General features: G+C 39.0%; 2 protein-coding genes across 2 annotated transcripts in view; one reads left to right on the top strand and one right to left on the bottom strand.

Annotated features, from left to right (window-relative positions):
• fkbp16 (FKBP prolyl isomerase 16) overlaps positions 1-16,426 on the bottom strand; it is a 56,806-nt gene that overhangs the window by 32,241 nt on the left and 8,139 nt on the right. The gene's annotated exons all lie outside the window — the stretch shown is intronic.
• The window catches only part of LOC106921442 (RNA polymerase II elongation factor ELL2), a 27,609-nt gene continuing 11,183 nt past the window's right edge, over positions 1-16,426 (top strand). The window contains exons 1-4 of the mRNA XM_014993152.2: positions 1-138; positions 3,606-3,653; positions 15,212-15,339; positions 15,892-16,046. Of these exons, the coding sequence (XP_014848638.1) occupies positions 1-138; positions 3,606-3,653; positions 15,212-15,339; positions 15,892-16,046 (469 nt within the window). The remainder of the gene's footprint in view (positions 139-3,605; positions 3,654-15,211; positions 15,340-15,891; positions 16,047-16,426) is intronic.

The following is a 16,426-nucleotide window of genomic DNA, read 5'->3' on the forward strand; positions in this document are numbered from 1 at the left end:
ATGGCAGCGCTGAGACAGGAGCATCGGTATGGGCTCTCCTGTGGAAAAATTAACAAAAACAACCCGAGTCAAAGTCTTTACCACGTCAAACTCACTGACACGGCCATCCGGACCCTGGAAGCCTTCCAGAACCTGAAGGTAAGCAACATCACCCGCTTTAACTTTAAATCCGCTGTGGCTTTTATTATTCCTGTAGGAACATTTTCTGTTTTCTTTATCGTCTCTCTCCCAACTCCGGGAATTGCCTTGGAAAACATCGCTTGGTTTATGTTTCGCACGGAGCACAAATAATATATTTTTTGAAAACCCACAAAAGTTCAAATAGCTCTTTGTTTTGAGTATGGACTGTCTAAATTTCAGACCAAAAGGCGCTGGTGGCTGATAAAAGCAGGCTGATTTAAACGTATTCTCGCCCACTCAGAGAAAAGGCAGAGCTGAATTTATTAGGATCTAAACATGCAATTCTTAATATTTTTAATTTACTCCCCCATATTCCATAATTCGAACTGACTTAAGCAAACATAATATAAATTGGGCTAGATTTCTATGCGGTGTTCTTTTCTCTCTTTTTTTAAATTTTTTAACCGATTCTCCCTAAAAACAAACTTTTCTTTTTTCATCTGACTATTACAAGCAGATATTTTCTCTCGGTTTATGTAGGCTACATCCCACCTAGTGTTGAATGTTCAGACGACGTCCGCTGAACGTTGTCTTGAACGTTCGCTGAGCGCCGCCGACGTTCACAAGACCGGACGTCAAAATGAAACACCATTAAACCATTAAACTTTCAGCTGAATCTCCGCCGGAAGTTCGCTGACAACTTTCAGAGGACATTCGCAATAGGTGAAAATATTAGGTCGGTTGAAATGCTAATATGGCAGCAATTTATTTGGAATGCAAGGTTTTCATGTGGAACAGTTGTCTTCCATTTCCTAGGGAAATTAATCCAATGGTGTAACAAAGTGTAGAAGAAAAGCACATACTTACTGTTTTAATGTGGAAAAGTTGTCTTCCATTTCCTAGGAATATTAACCCAATGTTGTAGCAAATTGGAAAATCGATGACGACCACTTAAAACACTTGACAAAGAATTTATTAATTTTACACAATCTTAAAATGTATTTTGGTAGAAGGATATGTTTTCATTTGTTTATTTTTAAGGCAAACTGCTTGGCTTCGCTCATTGCAATAAATTGAATATTCGATCGAGAAAATGACTTGCCTTTTCAGATTCGGAACGCTGTTTTATTGCCTTTATGGCCCATTAGATTAGTCAGAGATCATTTAGTCTATCCAAAATGCTCTCTCTCCGCAGCAGTGTTTGATAAGACAGTGTTTGATCCTCCTGCAGTTGTGACTGCAGGAGGAGGCTCGTTTAGTTGAGGGATTTTTTTTTTCCGCTGTCAAAACAAATGAGTCTGTTTTTGTGTTAGCCACATTCCCGAGTCGCATACAGCTTCTAAACCTGGACCCCGACCTTGGTGGTTGAGCTGGATAGTAAACAGCTGGGTTCGGTGGCACTGGCTCTGAAAGTTGTTGTGTATTGTTGATGCCCGCCCATCCCCGGAGCTCATTGGTCCGTGAAGCGGAGGAAACTCCGGAGCTCTCCCACAGCCTGACAGCTTCCTCCAGGCCACAGCAGGCAAACAGAGAGGGGAGGGGACAGCAAGTTTTCCAAGCCGTAGACCACCCCAGAAAAGACCGGTTGAGGACACCCCCTGTGAGGGTGGAAGGTTTATGTCCTGCAGAAACCCGAACCTGACAGCTGCTGCTACTTGCTTACAATCAAGGGTGAAAAGAAACTGGGGAATGAGACCTCAAAGAAATGCTTTGTTTTTTCCCCCCCGCATGGAAAGTCACTATTACTGAAAACAGGTCTATTAAAAAAAATGTAAATAAAACACTAAAATGCAGCATTTGACAGTCACAAAGTTAAAATGGAGATAGCCTATAAGAAAAACAAAAAGGCATTGCAATGAAAAAATAAAATCAGTGCTATTTATAAGTATAGTATAGTTGATTCGAATGTTGATCAATCTATTAGGCCATAAGAAGATAATTTTATTAATCCTAAAGTGGGTTTGGGCCGCTTTGAATCTTGACATTTGTACCCGTAACAGTGACTCCAGATAATATTAAAAGAATATTATCGATAGATTGCTTAAAAATGACTTTAAATCCTCATTTATCTAAGCTGCTGTACACTCTCCCTGGCGAGTTCAATTTGGCACAGGGTCAGTATAATCAGTCCTGTGAAGGATGAGTCTCTTCTGTTACCCAAGTTGAGAATAGCCACAGGAAGAAAACCATAAAGAGGTGAAACGACCAGCACCCTTTCAAAGCCAAGGCTGCCATCTTCATATATTTTTATACTAATGAAACCACTTGTTTTTTGGGGTTTTTAAAAAAAATAATTTTATTGAGACTGAACTTGCATATTTGCTGATATATTTAGTCACATAAAATTGTTTCACATTAGTTTTTTGTTTTTGTTTGCAAATGATTTTTTAATTTACATTACAGCAGTTTGCTGCCAACGAGGCCTGTTTTGTAAAGTAAATAGAAGCTGAATGTCTGTTGAAGTAAGACTACAACAAACTTCACAAGTTTTTGCAAAGTTTGACAAACAAGACCTAACACATATCAATCGCATATAAGAATAATGGAGCTGTGGTGTTGATACTTTAATAATGTTGTTACTGGTTGATAGCTACTATACATCCAATACGATGCACTGTGATAAATATAGAAATGCCTGTGGAATCAAGTCAGTATCAAATATTATGGTGCTCTAAAAGGTTTGATTAACATAATGTAATCTTCACTCTGAAGATTTTTTTTGTTCAGATTAGGGATGGGCAGCATGGACAAAAAAATCTACTGGAAACAGGATTAAAAAAATGACTTTCATTGTTAAAAGCAGGACTCAAATAAGAACAGAATAAAATAAAAAATACAAAGAAAAGCAAAAAAAAAAAAAAATTGTTCAAACAGTGAGCATATTTATCTGATCCATATTGTCAATTTTAGTGGTTTGCAGACACTGTTACAACAAATAAATATGATCGCTGTCCATCTCTAGTTCAGATTCAGTTTTCAAGGGTACAAAAGTGCATTCATTTCACCGTTCTCAACTATAATCTTATTAAAACCATCAAATAAAAGAGGAGATGGTGTGGCCCAGACAAGTCTGAGTGGAAATTTGTCAGAACAGATCACACGAGTTGTTATATTTATCTAGGGTTCGTGCTTTGTCCTTTGGTTTTAAAAGTATATTTAACCACATTTTTATTTTACACCTAATTACCACTGGAATTGCGTGTTTAAAAGAAAAAAAAAGAAAAAAAATATTCACAGAAATCACAAATGTGACATGAAGAAAATCTTCTGGCGGCAGTAGAATAATTAATTACTCCCACTTCTCTTCAGATTAGAGCCAGAAACTCTTAACCTTTATACTTACTGTGGAACGGTGATTATAGCAACAAACACCGAGGCATGCAGAATGGCTACATATTTTTACCTATAATATTTGAACTGCTTTGTAGATTTGAGATGAACATGATTTGCAATTTAAATAGGACGTTTTCTTCCCTTCTTCACAGGCTTCACTATCAAACCAGCCAGTAATTTGCTTCAAGGGAAGCCAGGGGGTAAGATGTTTTCCATATTTTCTGTAATGTTTCAGAGAATATTTTTTTTTTCTGTTGAGCACATTCCTGAAGGTTTCTCTTTGCCATCTTGTTACATTATTTCATATTGAATTATCACTTACCATAGGTGCATGTCTGTTTTTTCCCCAAAAGTTGGTGAATGATGGGGGTGCCATTATTGTTGTGCCAGAATGATATTGTGGTCACTGTTAATCCAGTTCACCTCACAGCCTAGGGTGAAGGTGTGATTCACTTCCACAATAATACTTTGTTGTGTCAAGAATCCTTCATTAGACATGTCTAAACAGACACCTGGTGGATAGTCTTTGAGAGAGAGAGAAAAAAATCCTTTGGTACAGAAAGCAGGAGGGCCTTTCTTTGAAGAGCCTGAAAAGAAAGTTGCCTACGTCCAGCCAGATTAGCGGGGTCAGTACTAGACTCTCCTCACCTCTGCTCGTTAGGCAAGTACATTTTAACAGCACAATCGGCTCTGTCTGTCAGGGGCCTTTCTAATCACTACAAGAGCTGATTCCACTGACGAAAGTGACTTTGCTCTGTACACAAATACTGGCCCTGTGCTCTCACACGGGGCCCTAAAAGTCCAAAGACAGGGTGTGCTATCACCCCCTGCCTGCCAGGTTACTGGGTCAGGCGCGCAACTGGGGAGGCTTTGTTCTGGGCAGGGGCATGGGGTTAGGGGATTTGGCAAACCTTAGGGAGTCCCCAAGTCTCCATGCTTGTTGTTGGCATGAAGACATGAAAGACCTGAACAACTCTACTGGCACGCAAGCAGTGGGCTTTTTTTTCTAATAAAAAAAAAAACAAAAAAAAACACCATGCATGTTGAAGTGCTGTGAGATATCTGTGAAAACACCTGCTGATTAACCTGCTTGTGAGAGTGTGAAGCAGTGTCAAGTGACTGCAACTGAAGTTCCCTTTAATCACTGAAAAAGAATTGGTGATTATATCTTGGCTGGCACATTACATATTCAAATTGCTTTGCAGAATTCAAGCATGGGCTCCCTCCCCCTCCGACAATATTCCCAGGGTCGGACGATTGGCCACTAATGAATGAGATGCAGCCATTGCTCACGTGGGGGGGGGAGCCCAGATTAAGCTGTTACTGGGGGGAGGACGCTTGTGAATTTGGCAGTCTGGCACGACACACACCAAGATGATATCCAGTATGTCTGTCTATATCGGAAGGTTACAGGATTAAAGATGTAATACTTCCTGTGGTGTGTGTTTGTTGGCTGACTCTTTTACAACAGCTCGCCCCTTCCCCCAGAACTCGCATAAGGTTCAATAGGTCATTTGTCCACTGACAACCGCCAACTGTTGAGCTTTATCGTAAAAACCACAATTGCTACTTTTTGATCCTTGCCCTCACTGGCTTATGTCAAATTTCCTGTAAAGGGGGCACTTGTGTGGCCACAGAAACCATAAGAATTCCTCAAATCACAGTCCTGGCGTCACTCCAGGGTTTAGCGGTGCCGGGGGCCAGGGCGCCTATCAAGAAATAGCAAGCTGAGGTTTTCGGCAGCTTCTCTCTGTCTCTGCGGCATTTAGCCCTACTACTGGAAATAGTCCTGCCAGGCTTGTAATCATGCAACGCGAGGCATAGTGTATGAGACCGTTGACTTTGACATTCAAGCTGAATATGCAACTTTGAAATGATAGAATACCACTTTTTATATTGACACATACATCATAGAAGGAAAATGACATGACTTCAAAAATGATGCAAACTGTGAGCCCATATGCTGATTAATAAACGGCATAGGGGACAAAGATGCACAGCAAAATCTGCTTTGAATTCACAGAGGGATTATGAAATGCATTGAGAACTGGTTTGAGTTCTCATGGCCTGGAATTTCACATCTTTGTGCTTATTTTTCTTTCAGGGCTTTGGGAGAACTACCTCTGTGGTTATAGATTTTCATTTTGTTGCAAAAAGATAGAAAAGATATAAAACAATACAGATAAATCCCTGTTAATGGAAAAGTATTTATTTTTTGCATAAATGTTTTAAATTGAGCATATTTTAATATTATACAAATATAGTTAGATCAGTTTTCAAATACTTATTTTATTCATAAAATTACACAAACAAAACCCTAAGTTAAAAAAAAAAACTTTCCCCATGTAAAGTCCTGAATTAACTGTGATTAAACACATGTTTTATAAACCTTAATCCAGTTTCACAAGCAACACCCAATGAAAGCCAACTCTTGAAAAAGGTCAAGCATAGAATAGTGATGTAATGGTCTTGGGTTGCTTTGCTGTGTCAGGACTTGAAAAATGTTTAATTAATGAAACCACAAATTCTGCTCTTTATAAAATCTTGATGGAAAACATCTGGCCCTCAGCTAACATCCAGGACAATAAATTAAAGTACAAACTGGCTCAAAAGAAAAACATTCATGTTTTGGATTGGCTGAGGCAAAGTCCAGACTTAAATACGACGAGGCCCATGACAGCATCTTAATCACACTGTTTATGCTCGATGAATTAAGTTTGGTTGGGATAGCATTTTTTTTTTGTTTTTTTTCTTCCCCCCCCTCTTAATAAGTCAAATCATCACTATACAGTTGTGATTTGTATTTACTTAGGTCATCTTCGCCGGTCAGTTTGATTATCTAAACCTTGTAAATCTGGCAAACAAGCAAAAGCAATAATATATATATATATATATTTAAGGAGCCAAATACTTTGTCATACAAGTGAACATTATTTTCAATCAGTCCAGTCTTCTTTTATTTTATTTTTTTGATTGACTCATTCTGTTCTGTTTAACTTGGTTAACACTGTGCACTAGACAGCAATTTGAGATTTTATACTGTAGCATCAAGAAAACTGTTTATTTTGTTGCTAGTAAACATGGACATTAAAGTAGGGATATGTATGTTTTGCTCTGTCAAGTGTTACGACAGTTTAATTCCACTCTCGCCTGATAAATGCTGAACTACAGTAGCCAGGGTAGTTGTTTTGGTTTATAGCCCTGTCTCTTTTTATGTGCACAGCTGTCACATAAAGGCAGCCTGTGTGAGGATGAGGGGAATGTGGAGGTCCTCTTAAAAGATATTCACATGACGACTGTGTGTGAAGGCAGAGCCTTCCCCTGGGCTCCTTTCCGCAGGTCCTGTTGATTATTGTGCCGTTTCACCCCGTGTCTTGGCTGAATCCTTGGGAGACATCAGGGCTTCCATCTCACACTTGGCTGCTCTGACTCTCTACCCCCACTTCGCCTCGTGCTCGACCGAAAATAAGCCTTTGCTCTGTATGAGTGTGTACGTGTGCATGCACACATCACTTTTTTCTTTTTCTTTTTCTGGACACTAATTAGAATAACAATAACTGGAATGCAGTTTGATGGTCGTTCTCTCCCAGTAGCACAGCAGTGAGAGGGAGAGCCGTCCCACGTGTTTCTGAAAGGGCACACGCCTTTCTATTGAGCCAGATGTGTTAAGCAAGGCAAATTGTCTGCATTCTCTCTTTGCCTAAGGCTCTCTGGAGTTTTTCTTTTCTTTTTTTTTTTTATCACACAGTATATTTTAGGATCAAGTCTTATGGGAGTCCTGCTGCGAAAGAGAACTTTGAGAGAATGGGGGTAGTGCTATTGTTTTCTTAAAATATATATTTTTAAGAAGATCTTAAAACTAGATAAATGCAATGGATGTATTGCAGTATATCACACAGGACAACTTGTCATAACTTTTTTTTTTAACTTAGCCACAGTGCAGGGACAGTTTGACAATGATGCTACATCTTTTATTCACCAGTTAACTGAACAACTTAATATATCTAATTTTATGCTTTGTGACTTTATCAGTAACAAAGCCATTTTTACCACTTTTAAATACTATACAGTGGACTCAGCAATTGCTACACGTTAAGCCCCCCCACCCCACACACACACACACACACACACGCGCACACACACACCCCACCCCACACACACACACACACACTGTTGTACGATTTCTGTTGTTCTTCAGGCCAATTTCTGTCCAGCTTCAACTGTCTGACAGATGGCCCCACATTTAAAGTCAAGGTCCTGTGGCACCAGAACAAGGCCTAAATCGTCAACACTCCACGTCCGCACTTGACATTTAGCAAAATGTCCTTGTGTGTTGATATGCTGCGTTTAGTTCAGCCGAGCGTAGGGTTGTGTATGCAGTTCAGCATCTTAAGCACCTTTATTTCATTCACGTCTCCAAAGCTTTTGTGGTTTGTTTGGAGAAAATGCTACTTGTTACCTTTTGCTGACACCTCATGGTTTTAAGTCTCTGTAGCTGGCCTGTCATGAAGGATCTGAACTCATCGTAAACTCGGCTCCTTTGTTTCTTTGGAAGAGTGGCAATTGTTTAAAAACAATAGTCATTTTTGGACTCAACTTTATCACTTGGTGGATATTGTGGTCAAACTGATAACTAACTCATCAGAAAAGACACATGGAAAGGAAAAGTGGGTTAAACAGTGGAACAGGTGGGAGCACTCTAACAGCAAGGGAAACCGACCTCTGTGAAATGAGATCAAATTAAGTTCTGAATCAATTAATAAATTTACACTAAATAACTCAGATTGTAAAAATACATATTTCAAAAATACTTGGATCTCACAATTTAATTGCAATTTATTCAACTGAAGACTAATTTTGGTTTTATGTTTAGAATAGTTGAATCTAAAAAAAAAAACAAAAACAAACTTACCTCTAATTAAACTAAAATAGCTATGAGCTAGTAGGTATTGATTAGAGTCACATAATCTCATTTAAATCCAATAGGATTTGTGTAGTTTTTACACTAACCCAAATCTTTTACACCACCTTTGGTGGTCAGTGTTAATCATTCAAGGATAATTTTAAGAAACTATTAACTAATAACTAAAAAAAATATTAATAATTATATCAATAAAAAAACACTTATTTCTGATAAAACTGCTGACACTTCAGTGCAGTCACACTCCATCATGATGTGGAAGGGACCTTTGAGGAGAGATGGCAGTGTCAAGTGCAGAGAGACTGCAAGCATTTGTTGAGGTTGACAGATTAGGCCCAGCTTTTTGGAAAAAGACTGATTCTGCTTGGCATAACATGCAGTACCTTGGGGGTTGCTCGACAGTTGCCCATCCCCATATCGCTGCACTAATTCGCGTCAGACCCAGCCACCCCCCTCTGCCTCTTTTTCCTGTATCTACCAACCCCCCTCAGTGAGGAGACCCTCAAACATCACTACAGCATCATACGATGCTCACTAAAAACAGGCTGCAAGTGGCTTGAAATGTGTGTTGCTGGCAAGGTTTAGACCTTAAAACGTGTTACTAATTTATTTTTACCAATATTTCCACCCTACCGTTACTGAAAGTGTCACTAAAGGTAGCGAAATGTTTTCCTCTGGTGGTAAAACACAAACTTGCCCATTGAATGATGGATGGTAGCATCCATCATTTTAGTAATAATAGTAATGCCAAAATCAAGTCACTCCTCTCTGCACTGAGCCGCACATTCCTAGAGGAGGAACTATTTAGAACCATCCCTCATGCATTGGCTCCACTTAGTCACTGAGACCACCCCCCCATCTTTTCCATGCACATGCTCAAACCCCCAATCCACCCCAATCCCTCCTTTTACCACCAAGCAAGACACAGCCACACGTCCCTGCCGTTCATGAATAATCCAGGCTGCCCGACAGGCCATTGCACTCAGCTTTGTGGGGGGGAGCAAGAACAAAAGACTGACAGCTCACAGAGCAGCTTTGGCTGAGTAGGCTCAGATGAAAAGACAATAGTAACTAGTGTCAGTACAGGCAGGGGCAGGAGGAAAAGACTTTAGAGAAAATCACATATCGAGGCGGCAGTTCGCATCTCATCTCAGCTATGCCATGCCAAATACCAGAACTTTCATTCTTGCCTTCATCTGCAAAGCAAAGAGAGGCAGTGATAGACTCTCTTTTTTGACCTTTCCCTGCATATACTTGGCTTTGTTTTAACAAAGCAAAGGGCAGGCCAAGTCTTATTGTTACGTATGTTATATTTTCCTCAAGACAAACAGTCTGACCTGCTCCTAAAGTCACAGAACTTTAACAAGAACAACAAAAATACTGGCCCCTGTCCTTGTTCAACTGCTGAGCCCCCCTGCCGGTTTTCTGTTCCAGTCCAGTTCACACCTTATAACAGCTTGAAAGTATTTGACATCTCTAAACACACAGGGCCTGGATTAGCAGATGTGGTTGGACTGGAGCCACAGAGGCAGTTATTGTATTAGGCTGTGCTCTGTTTGGGAGAAGTGTGGGGGGGCTGAAAACTGTTCGTCATCTGGTAGCTCTAACTGTAACTGTCCAACAGCTACCCTATATTCTTCCCCTTATAATGAGGGGATTTACTGTGCATGAGTCTCACTGTGACTAATAATGACCTGATGAATTTTATTGAACCGACACAAGTTAGCAGAATTCTCTGATTAGAATAAAATGGACTTAAGCTTCCTTCAGAGTCATGATTACCAGACTTAATGTCTCAAGGATCATAATTGGAAACTTGTAATGCATAGGTAAAATAATTAATTTGCTTTCTTTCTAAGGTAGTTAGGGATGTAATATGTATGATACACAACATTTGCTTTATTGGACAGGAGATTAAAAGTATTTTCTAAAAAAAAAAACAAGGAAAGTAATGGAAATGGAAAATAGCTGAACAAAGCTGCAAACTGTTTAAAAAAAAAGAAATCTGTAATTAAAGTTTTAGTTCTCCAAAGACTGCAGGTTTTCAGTAAAACTCCATGTAATGTAGCCCTAACACAAAACAAGCAGGCTTGAAATAACATTTTGTTTCGCTACAAATGGAGTAGAGGTTTCACAGATCACAAACTATGTTTAAAAGACTATTTTGTCAGTGTAAAAGGATCCAGTCCAAGTTTCACCAGTCTAAATATTTAGATTTTTCAAGTGATGGTCATTGGACTGAATTTATGTGGCACTTGTCTAGAAGTACAGATGACTCAAGGCATTTTATTCTAAAGCCACATTCATCCAATCACATTTACAAACACATGTGAATTCATACACCAATGCGCAGATTGGTGGGCAACTTGGAGTCATGCGTCTTGCCCAGGAGCACGTCAATGTTTGGCAAGAGCAAACTGGAATCGAACCAAAGGTTTGGATTGTAAGATGACTACCACTTACCCACAGCTGCCCCAAAGATAAGAAAATGAAGCAGCAAATCATATGTCCACTTCAGTGTTCTGACTGAGGGCCAAAATAAATGTGAAATATTTTCTTATTGTGTCACCCAGTCATGTTGACAGCAAATGGAAAAGACTGAGAGACTTCCTCTGGGTGAGAAATGTTGTAAACAGACACGGGCTGGAACGTCACTGCAAGTATAGTGACACTTTCAAAAAACTTATTTTTAAAAGAGCAGAGAAAAAAACCGAAGGGTTTTAAAATCAGAACTTTTACAAACATTGTTACACCTAAATCATTGCAGTTTTAGGGTACCAGATTGTCTTGTTTTTAACGTGAATGCAGTACGGCACCCAACAGGTTGAATAAAACCCAATGTGTTGACAATGCACTAAAAGAATCGCATGCAGTTATGTAGAACTGTGTAACCAGACCTCCTTTCCATGGCATGTAAGCACACGTTTCCCCAGTTCTTGACCTGGGAGTGTTAGAGTTCCATTTCTCTTTCAGCTTTTAGCAGCAACTTATTAGCTGCATGTGAAGCTTTGTTAACTTGATAAAAATGTTGTGTGAGCTTTGTTCTTGACTAGTTTTTTTTATGTGTTTACTTATTGATGACTGGATGTGGCTTTTCCACAGAGTCTGACTATTACCGGCCTCTGTGTTAACATTTAGCCTCAGCCATAAGCTAGATGTTTGACCTGACCCCTGCATATGACCTGTGACACTATGAGGCTTGCCCTGCTGAAAAACAAAAACGCAACACACAAATACACTGACAGCCTTGGGGGAATCTAGCCAAAGTTCCACATGGAAATGCCCATAACTGTGTCTTTATGCAAATCTTCACCTTCTACTTGACTCACAGGCAAACAAGTACGTTTTCATCAAAGGTGACTAATAGTCAGCGTTAATGGCTGGGTGGGGAGATACCTTGGCTTTGATGATGAGTATATTCCACTGAGATCATCGTTGTAATTTTTTGAAGCTGGTGATGCCACAGCATTTTTTTTTTTTTTGCAGAGTTCACTTTACTTGTTAAAAGTATACTGTATTGCAGAGCATTATAATCATAGATATGTTATCTAATGACAGTCAAAGAACTTACTTTGAGTAGTGAGACTTCTTTTTACTGCTCTCTTTCTTTGAAGAAACACATATTTTGTATAACAAAGATTAGGCATGGGTCAATATAGGATTCTTAAAATTATAGACTAATGCCATATGATGACTATATGAACTTTGAGTAGAAATAAGGTTTTGCTGTTCAGTGGTATAAAAACATAAAAATAGCAAAAAATGAATTGGATATTATCCCTTTTATTTGAAAAAGAAAGCAGTAGTTATTCCTTGTTGCTGAAGTAATGAAACATTGATAATTATGTATTATCTGTTAGATTTATTGTTATTTTTATTGTAATATAAACAGAGACAAGAGAGAACACAGTACATCACATTTGTGAATGTGTGAAGGGACTTTAACTAAAATAAAATGCAGATAAAAAGCCAATACCACAAAACTGAACTTATCTCAACACCATCAATTATTAGTGAAACTATATTGCTCATTGCAAATTAAATCAGGAGGCCTGATCTTGATTTTGAATAGTGATAACTGATGGCAACCAAACATTTTATTTAATCAGTAAGTATTTGGATATCTTTAGGTTTTGATTGAACAAAAGAAATGACAGGAGTTGAACAAACTGTTTAGATTTTCTTTTAGACGTGGTATTCTGTGGTGCCATCAGCAATCAGTCCCTTACTTGCAGTAGACAGATGACTTCAGTTTGTTGACTAGGATAGAAGTCGTCAAGGGAAACTTGAACTAAGTTTCATTAGGAATCTTTGGTGTCTTAAAACAACTCTTAACAATTCAATTCAAAAGAGATAGAACTGTAGCAGCGTACAAGGCAGTAGAAATATACTTTTCTATGTTTGTTCCAAACATGGCCAAGTTTTTTTTTTGTAATTTTTTTTTTATTTAAAGACATTGTACTAAGCTATCTGGCTACAATCCAACAGCTCAAGCAATTACTCCATGGCTTATGGTTCATAGGAACAGAGGCTTCTCTGACTGGCCTCACTGTGGATTCATAGCACTTTCGGGATGCGCTTGTGATCCCGTGATTAGCCGGAATGGCTCTACTTGTGGGCGTCGGGGACTGCTGGGAACTAATGGGTTAAATGACATATGGTTATGAAGCTTGGGAAGGAAGCTGTGAATAAAGTGGGGGTGACCTCTGAACAGTCTGACCCGAGTGACATTGATTAGAATTAGAATGTGAAGTGTGTACGGTGGCATGGATCAGGATGACAGGCAGATCTAATGCATGGCTGCAGGGGAACTCGTACTGCTGCCATCAACTGAAAGAGGGGACGTGGTGGCATTATTACGATGCTAAACATTTCATCTTATCAGAGACCTTTTGTTCAGATTAAATCTTGCATTTATCAAATAAAAAAAGAAAGAAGAGATGCACTGTTGAACCTGTTATTAGGAAACTCTTTATTTGTGGCTCTTTACGTGAAAGATCCAGGAAGGCTTGACTCCCTGCTCATATTTTTTGCTTGTTTTGGCTGATCGTTCCTAGTTAGTGCATTGTGTTTAACCGCATCCTGTTAACAGCCAGACATAAATGGGTCAAAATTAATGGTCAACTGTGTCTCAAGTGTCCTCGGCCTGGCGGGGCGCTTTGCGTGCTGCATTGACTTGGGTGGACTTGCGCGCATGAGGGGAAGCTAGAGGCGGATGGGGGTAGGGTGAATGGCATGCGTTGGGTTTTAGAAGAGAAGGAGGAGGGGTGTCGAGGAGACATGCTGTTCATTGGCTTCATGTTGCAAAGAAAAAAAAATGCTTATGGCTTTGCTGCATGACTGGGCATTTGTGACAGCTAAAGTCCTGCCTGTCACATCTGCTGGGAGCAGTGTGCTGTCAGCCACAAGACTGGTAATCAATCACTTATGGGGTGTGGCTAAAGAAGCAGTTTCAATGAAACAAATTCAGGCTTTGGTTGAAGTTTTTCCATAAATAAATGGAAGATTAAAAAAAAAAAAGCCATAACTCAATCTAGGACATTTTATTGACAGAAGTTGTAAACTGCCCATTTTCAAACTGACAAACTGAGATACGGCTTCAGGGAAATGCAGAGGGAAGTAACTACCCGACAAGGTTTTAAAGGACGTTACCTGTAGGTTAATGACTTTCTATGTTGAACTATCCTTTTAGTAGAAATGGGTTTTTGGGTCATTTTATGTAACAGGTTTCTAACGGAGGTAGATTTTACGCCATTGGCTTGTTTGCTGAGAAGAAGCAGTGGACAGATTCTTACACGAAAAGCTAGAACCTGAGTAAAAGAGTTGTCACTTTTGTTCTATGTTATGTTGTTGCTATCATACTGGATCTCCTTATGACTGGCTGCAGGTCATCTTTTTTGACCTGGGAGGCGCCTTACAGCCCTAATGACTGGCCAGCCTGGCAGATTATTTAGGTCACATTTATTGGATGGAGCGACATAACAAACCAGGGACTGTCGTGAGTAGTTAAAAAAAAAAGAAAAAAAGAAGATTTTTTGTTGTTTTGGTCTTTACAGCATTTCTGAAATTACACTGAATTTGTTCAGGCTGTATCTAGGAGAAGTAAAATAATCCTATTACATAACACGCTGCTCAAAATAGCAATGACAGCAGATAAATGCAATCCTGTCAGCAAACACAGAAAACTGCTAAAGGTTAAATATTACCTCAGTGTTACGGTTTGCACAGCTAGTGTAATGATTAGTCTTTCGTCTAATATGCAGTACATTGAAAAAATATGCATATACCATTACGCTGAGTCAGATTTCCGACACAAAAGTTTATGAACAATATCTGCATTTTATGTGGTAGACTACTAAAATGAAAATGTATAAAGTTAAAGGAAAATAATAAATGCTTTTTAAATGATTTTACAAATGGATGGAAAACTAATCCAGATAAAAGTGGAATGGTTTAAATTAAAGCACATACTGTAGATGTATTCGAATGACCTAGTCAAAGTCCAGATGTTGAATATTTCTATTCAAACATGAACTCTTCTTCCATGCTAAACTTAAGCTATATTAGATAAAAGGATGGTCAAAACAGAAATGTTAAAGCTATATTTTGTTTTCCTTTGACTCCTCAATAAAACGTTGCTTTGTGTACATCTGTCACATAATATCACACACAAAAATAAAACAATAAAAAACATAAATCACGCCGTCATTTGCAATGAAGCGTTACAAAGTTTGTGGAAACTCAATAGTTTTGGAGGGGACTGCAAAGATATTCTAGCTTTTAAAAATGTTCCTAACAGTTTCACACTCATATTTCTTCTGTTTTTATCTTTGGCAGTACATAAAGATCCCAGCACCGACCACTGAATCTCCAGATGGATTCAGAGTCTTCTCATTTTACCTTTCCAGTGACAGCAAAGACAAGCCTCAGTCCAGCTTTGACTGCATTCACCAGTTTATCTCAGGGTGAGCAGCACACAGAACTTTTTCCACTGTCGACCACAAATGGAATTTAAAGTAAATGTGGTGTCAGGCTGCAACCGCGGGGCTTGACCAAACACTGGCCTCTCTCTTCAACCTCACAACAATGGACAAAACGCCTGCCGGGGGCACATTCGGCTTTAATAATAACCTGAGGGCTGTCAAGCCACATCGGACCTCAAAGGTGTGACCATTGACAACAGAGAAGCAGCATTTCTGGCTTCACAGAGTCAATGGACTTCTTCAGAGATTACATCAGCACCAGAGTCTTTAGCCTCTAAAAATTAGAACCCCTTGCTTTAGAGGTCAGAAGAGGTCAATTTGCTTCATGTGGTTCATAGAACTTGTTGTGTTTGGCAAGAAGTTAGTGTGCACTCAAGCAGTCCAAGAATTCTGTCACTGGATTTAATTGTAAAACTAAAATACTACCAAATATATGAGCACATCATTCCTTTTGCTGCTTTAGACAAATGTAATGTTGGCTAAGCTGCAGGACTCAACTTGTTTTTTTTTTTGGTGTTTTTTTTCTATGTACAGGGAGGGCAGGGATCACTTGGAGAGTAAGGGGAGCATTCAAGACAAGATCACCGTTTGTGCCACAGACGACTCTTACCAGACCACACGCGAGCGCATGTCACAGGTGGAGAAGGACATCTGGAGCCGCACAGCGATTGAGATCAAGCCAGGACCAAGTAAGTTTTGGAGTTAAGAGTTTCAAAGTTCTCTTACACGTTCTAGCATTAGAACGTGTAATATATAAGCCTCACTTATATTTTGAAGTGAGGCTATATTAAAAGGTACTAAGCAGGTAATATCTCACCAGTAGAAGATAATCGTCTTAAGGTCTTCATTTAGTACAAATTCAGAATCTCTCTAATGACTGACTTTTATGGTCTAAAGATGACTAAAAATCTCAAGACCATCATAGTAAGTTCATGTGAATGTAATTTTATGAAGATTTATAATGTCATCATCCACTGATGATTATTTGTCATTCTATTTAAAGACCTGGCTTCAGGTATTTAGAAGTATCCTTTTGATGCATATTTTGGTTAATACAGATAACTTGAAA

The sequence above is a fragment of the Poecilia mexicana genome, unplaced genomic scaffold (assembly GCF_051168715.1).
Source record: "Poecilia mexicana isolate PSO_F unplaced genomic scaffold, ASM5116871v1 scaffold_6, whole genome shotgun sequence".
In the NCBI taxonomy this organism is placed as follows: Eukaryota; Metazoa; Chordata; class Actinopteri; order Cyprinodontiformes; family Poeciliidae; genus Poecilia; species Poecilia mexicana.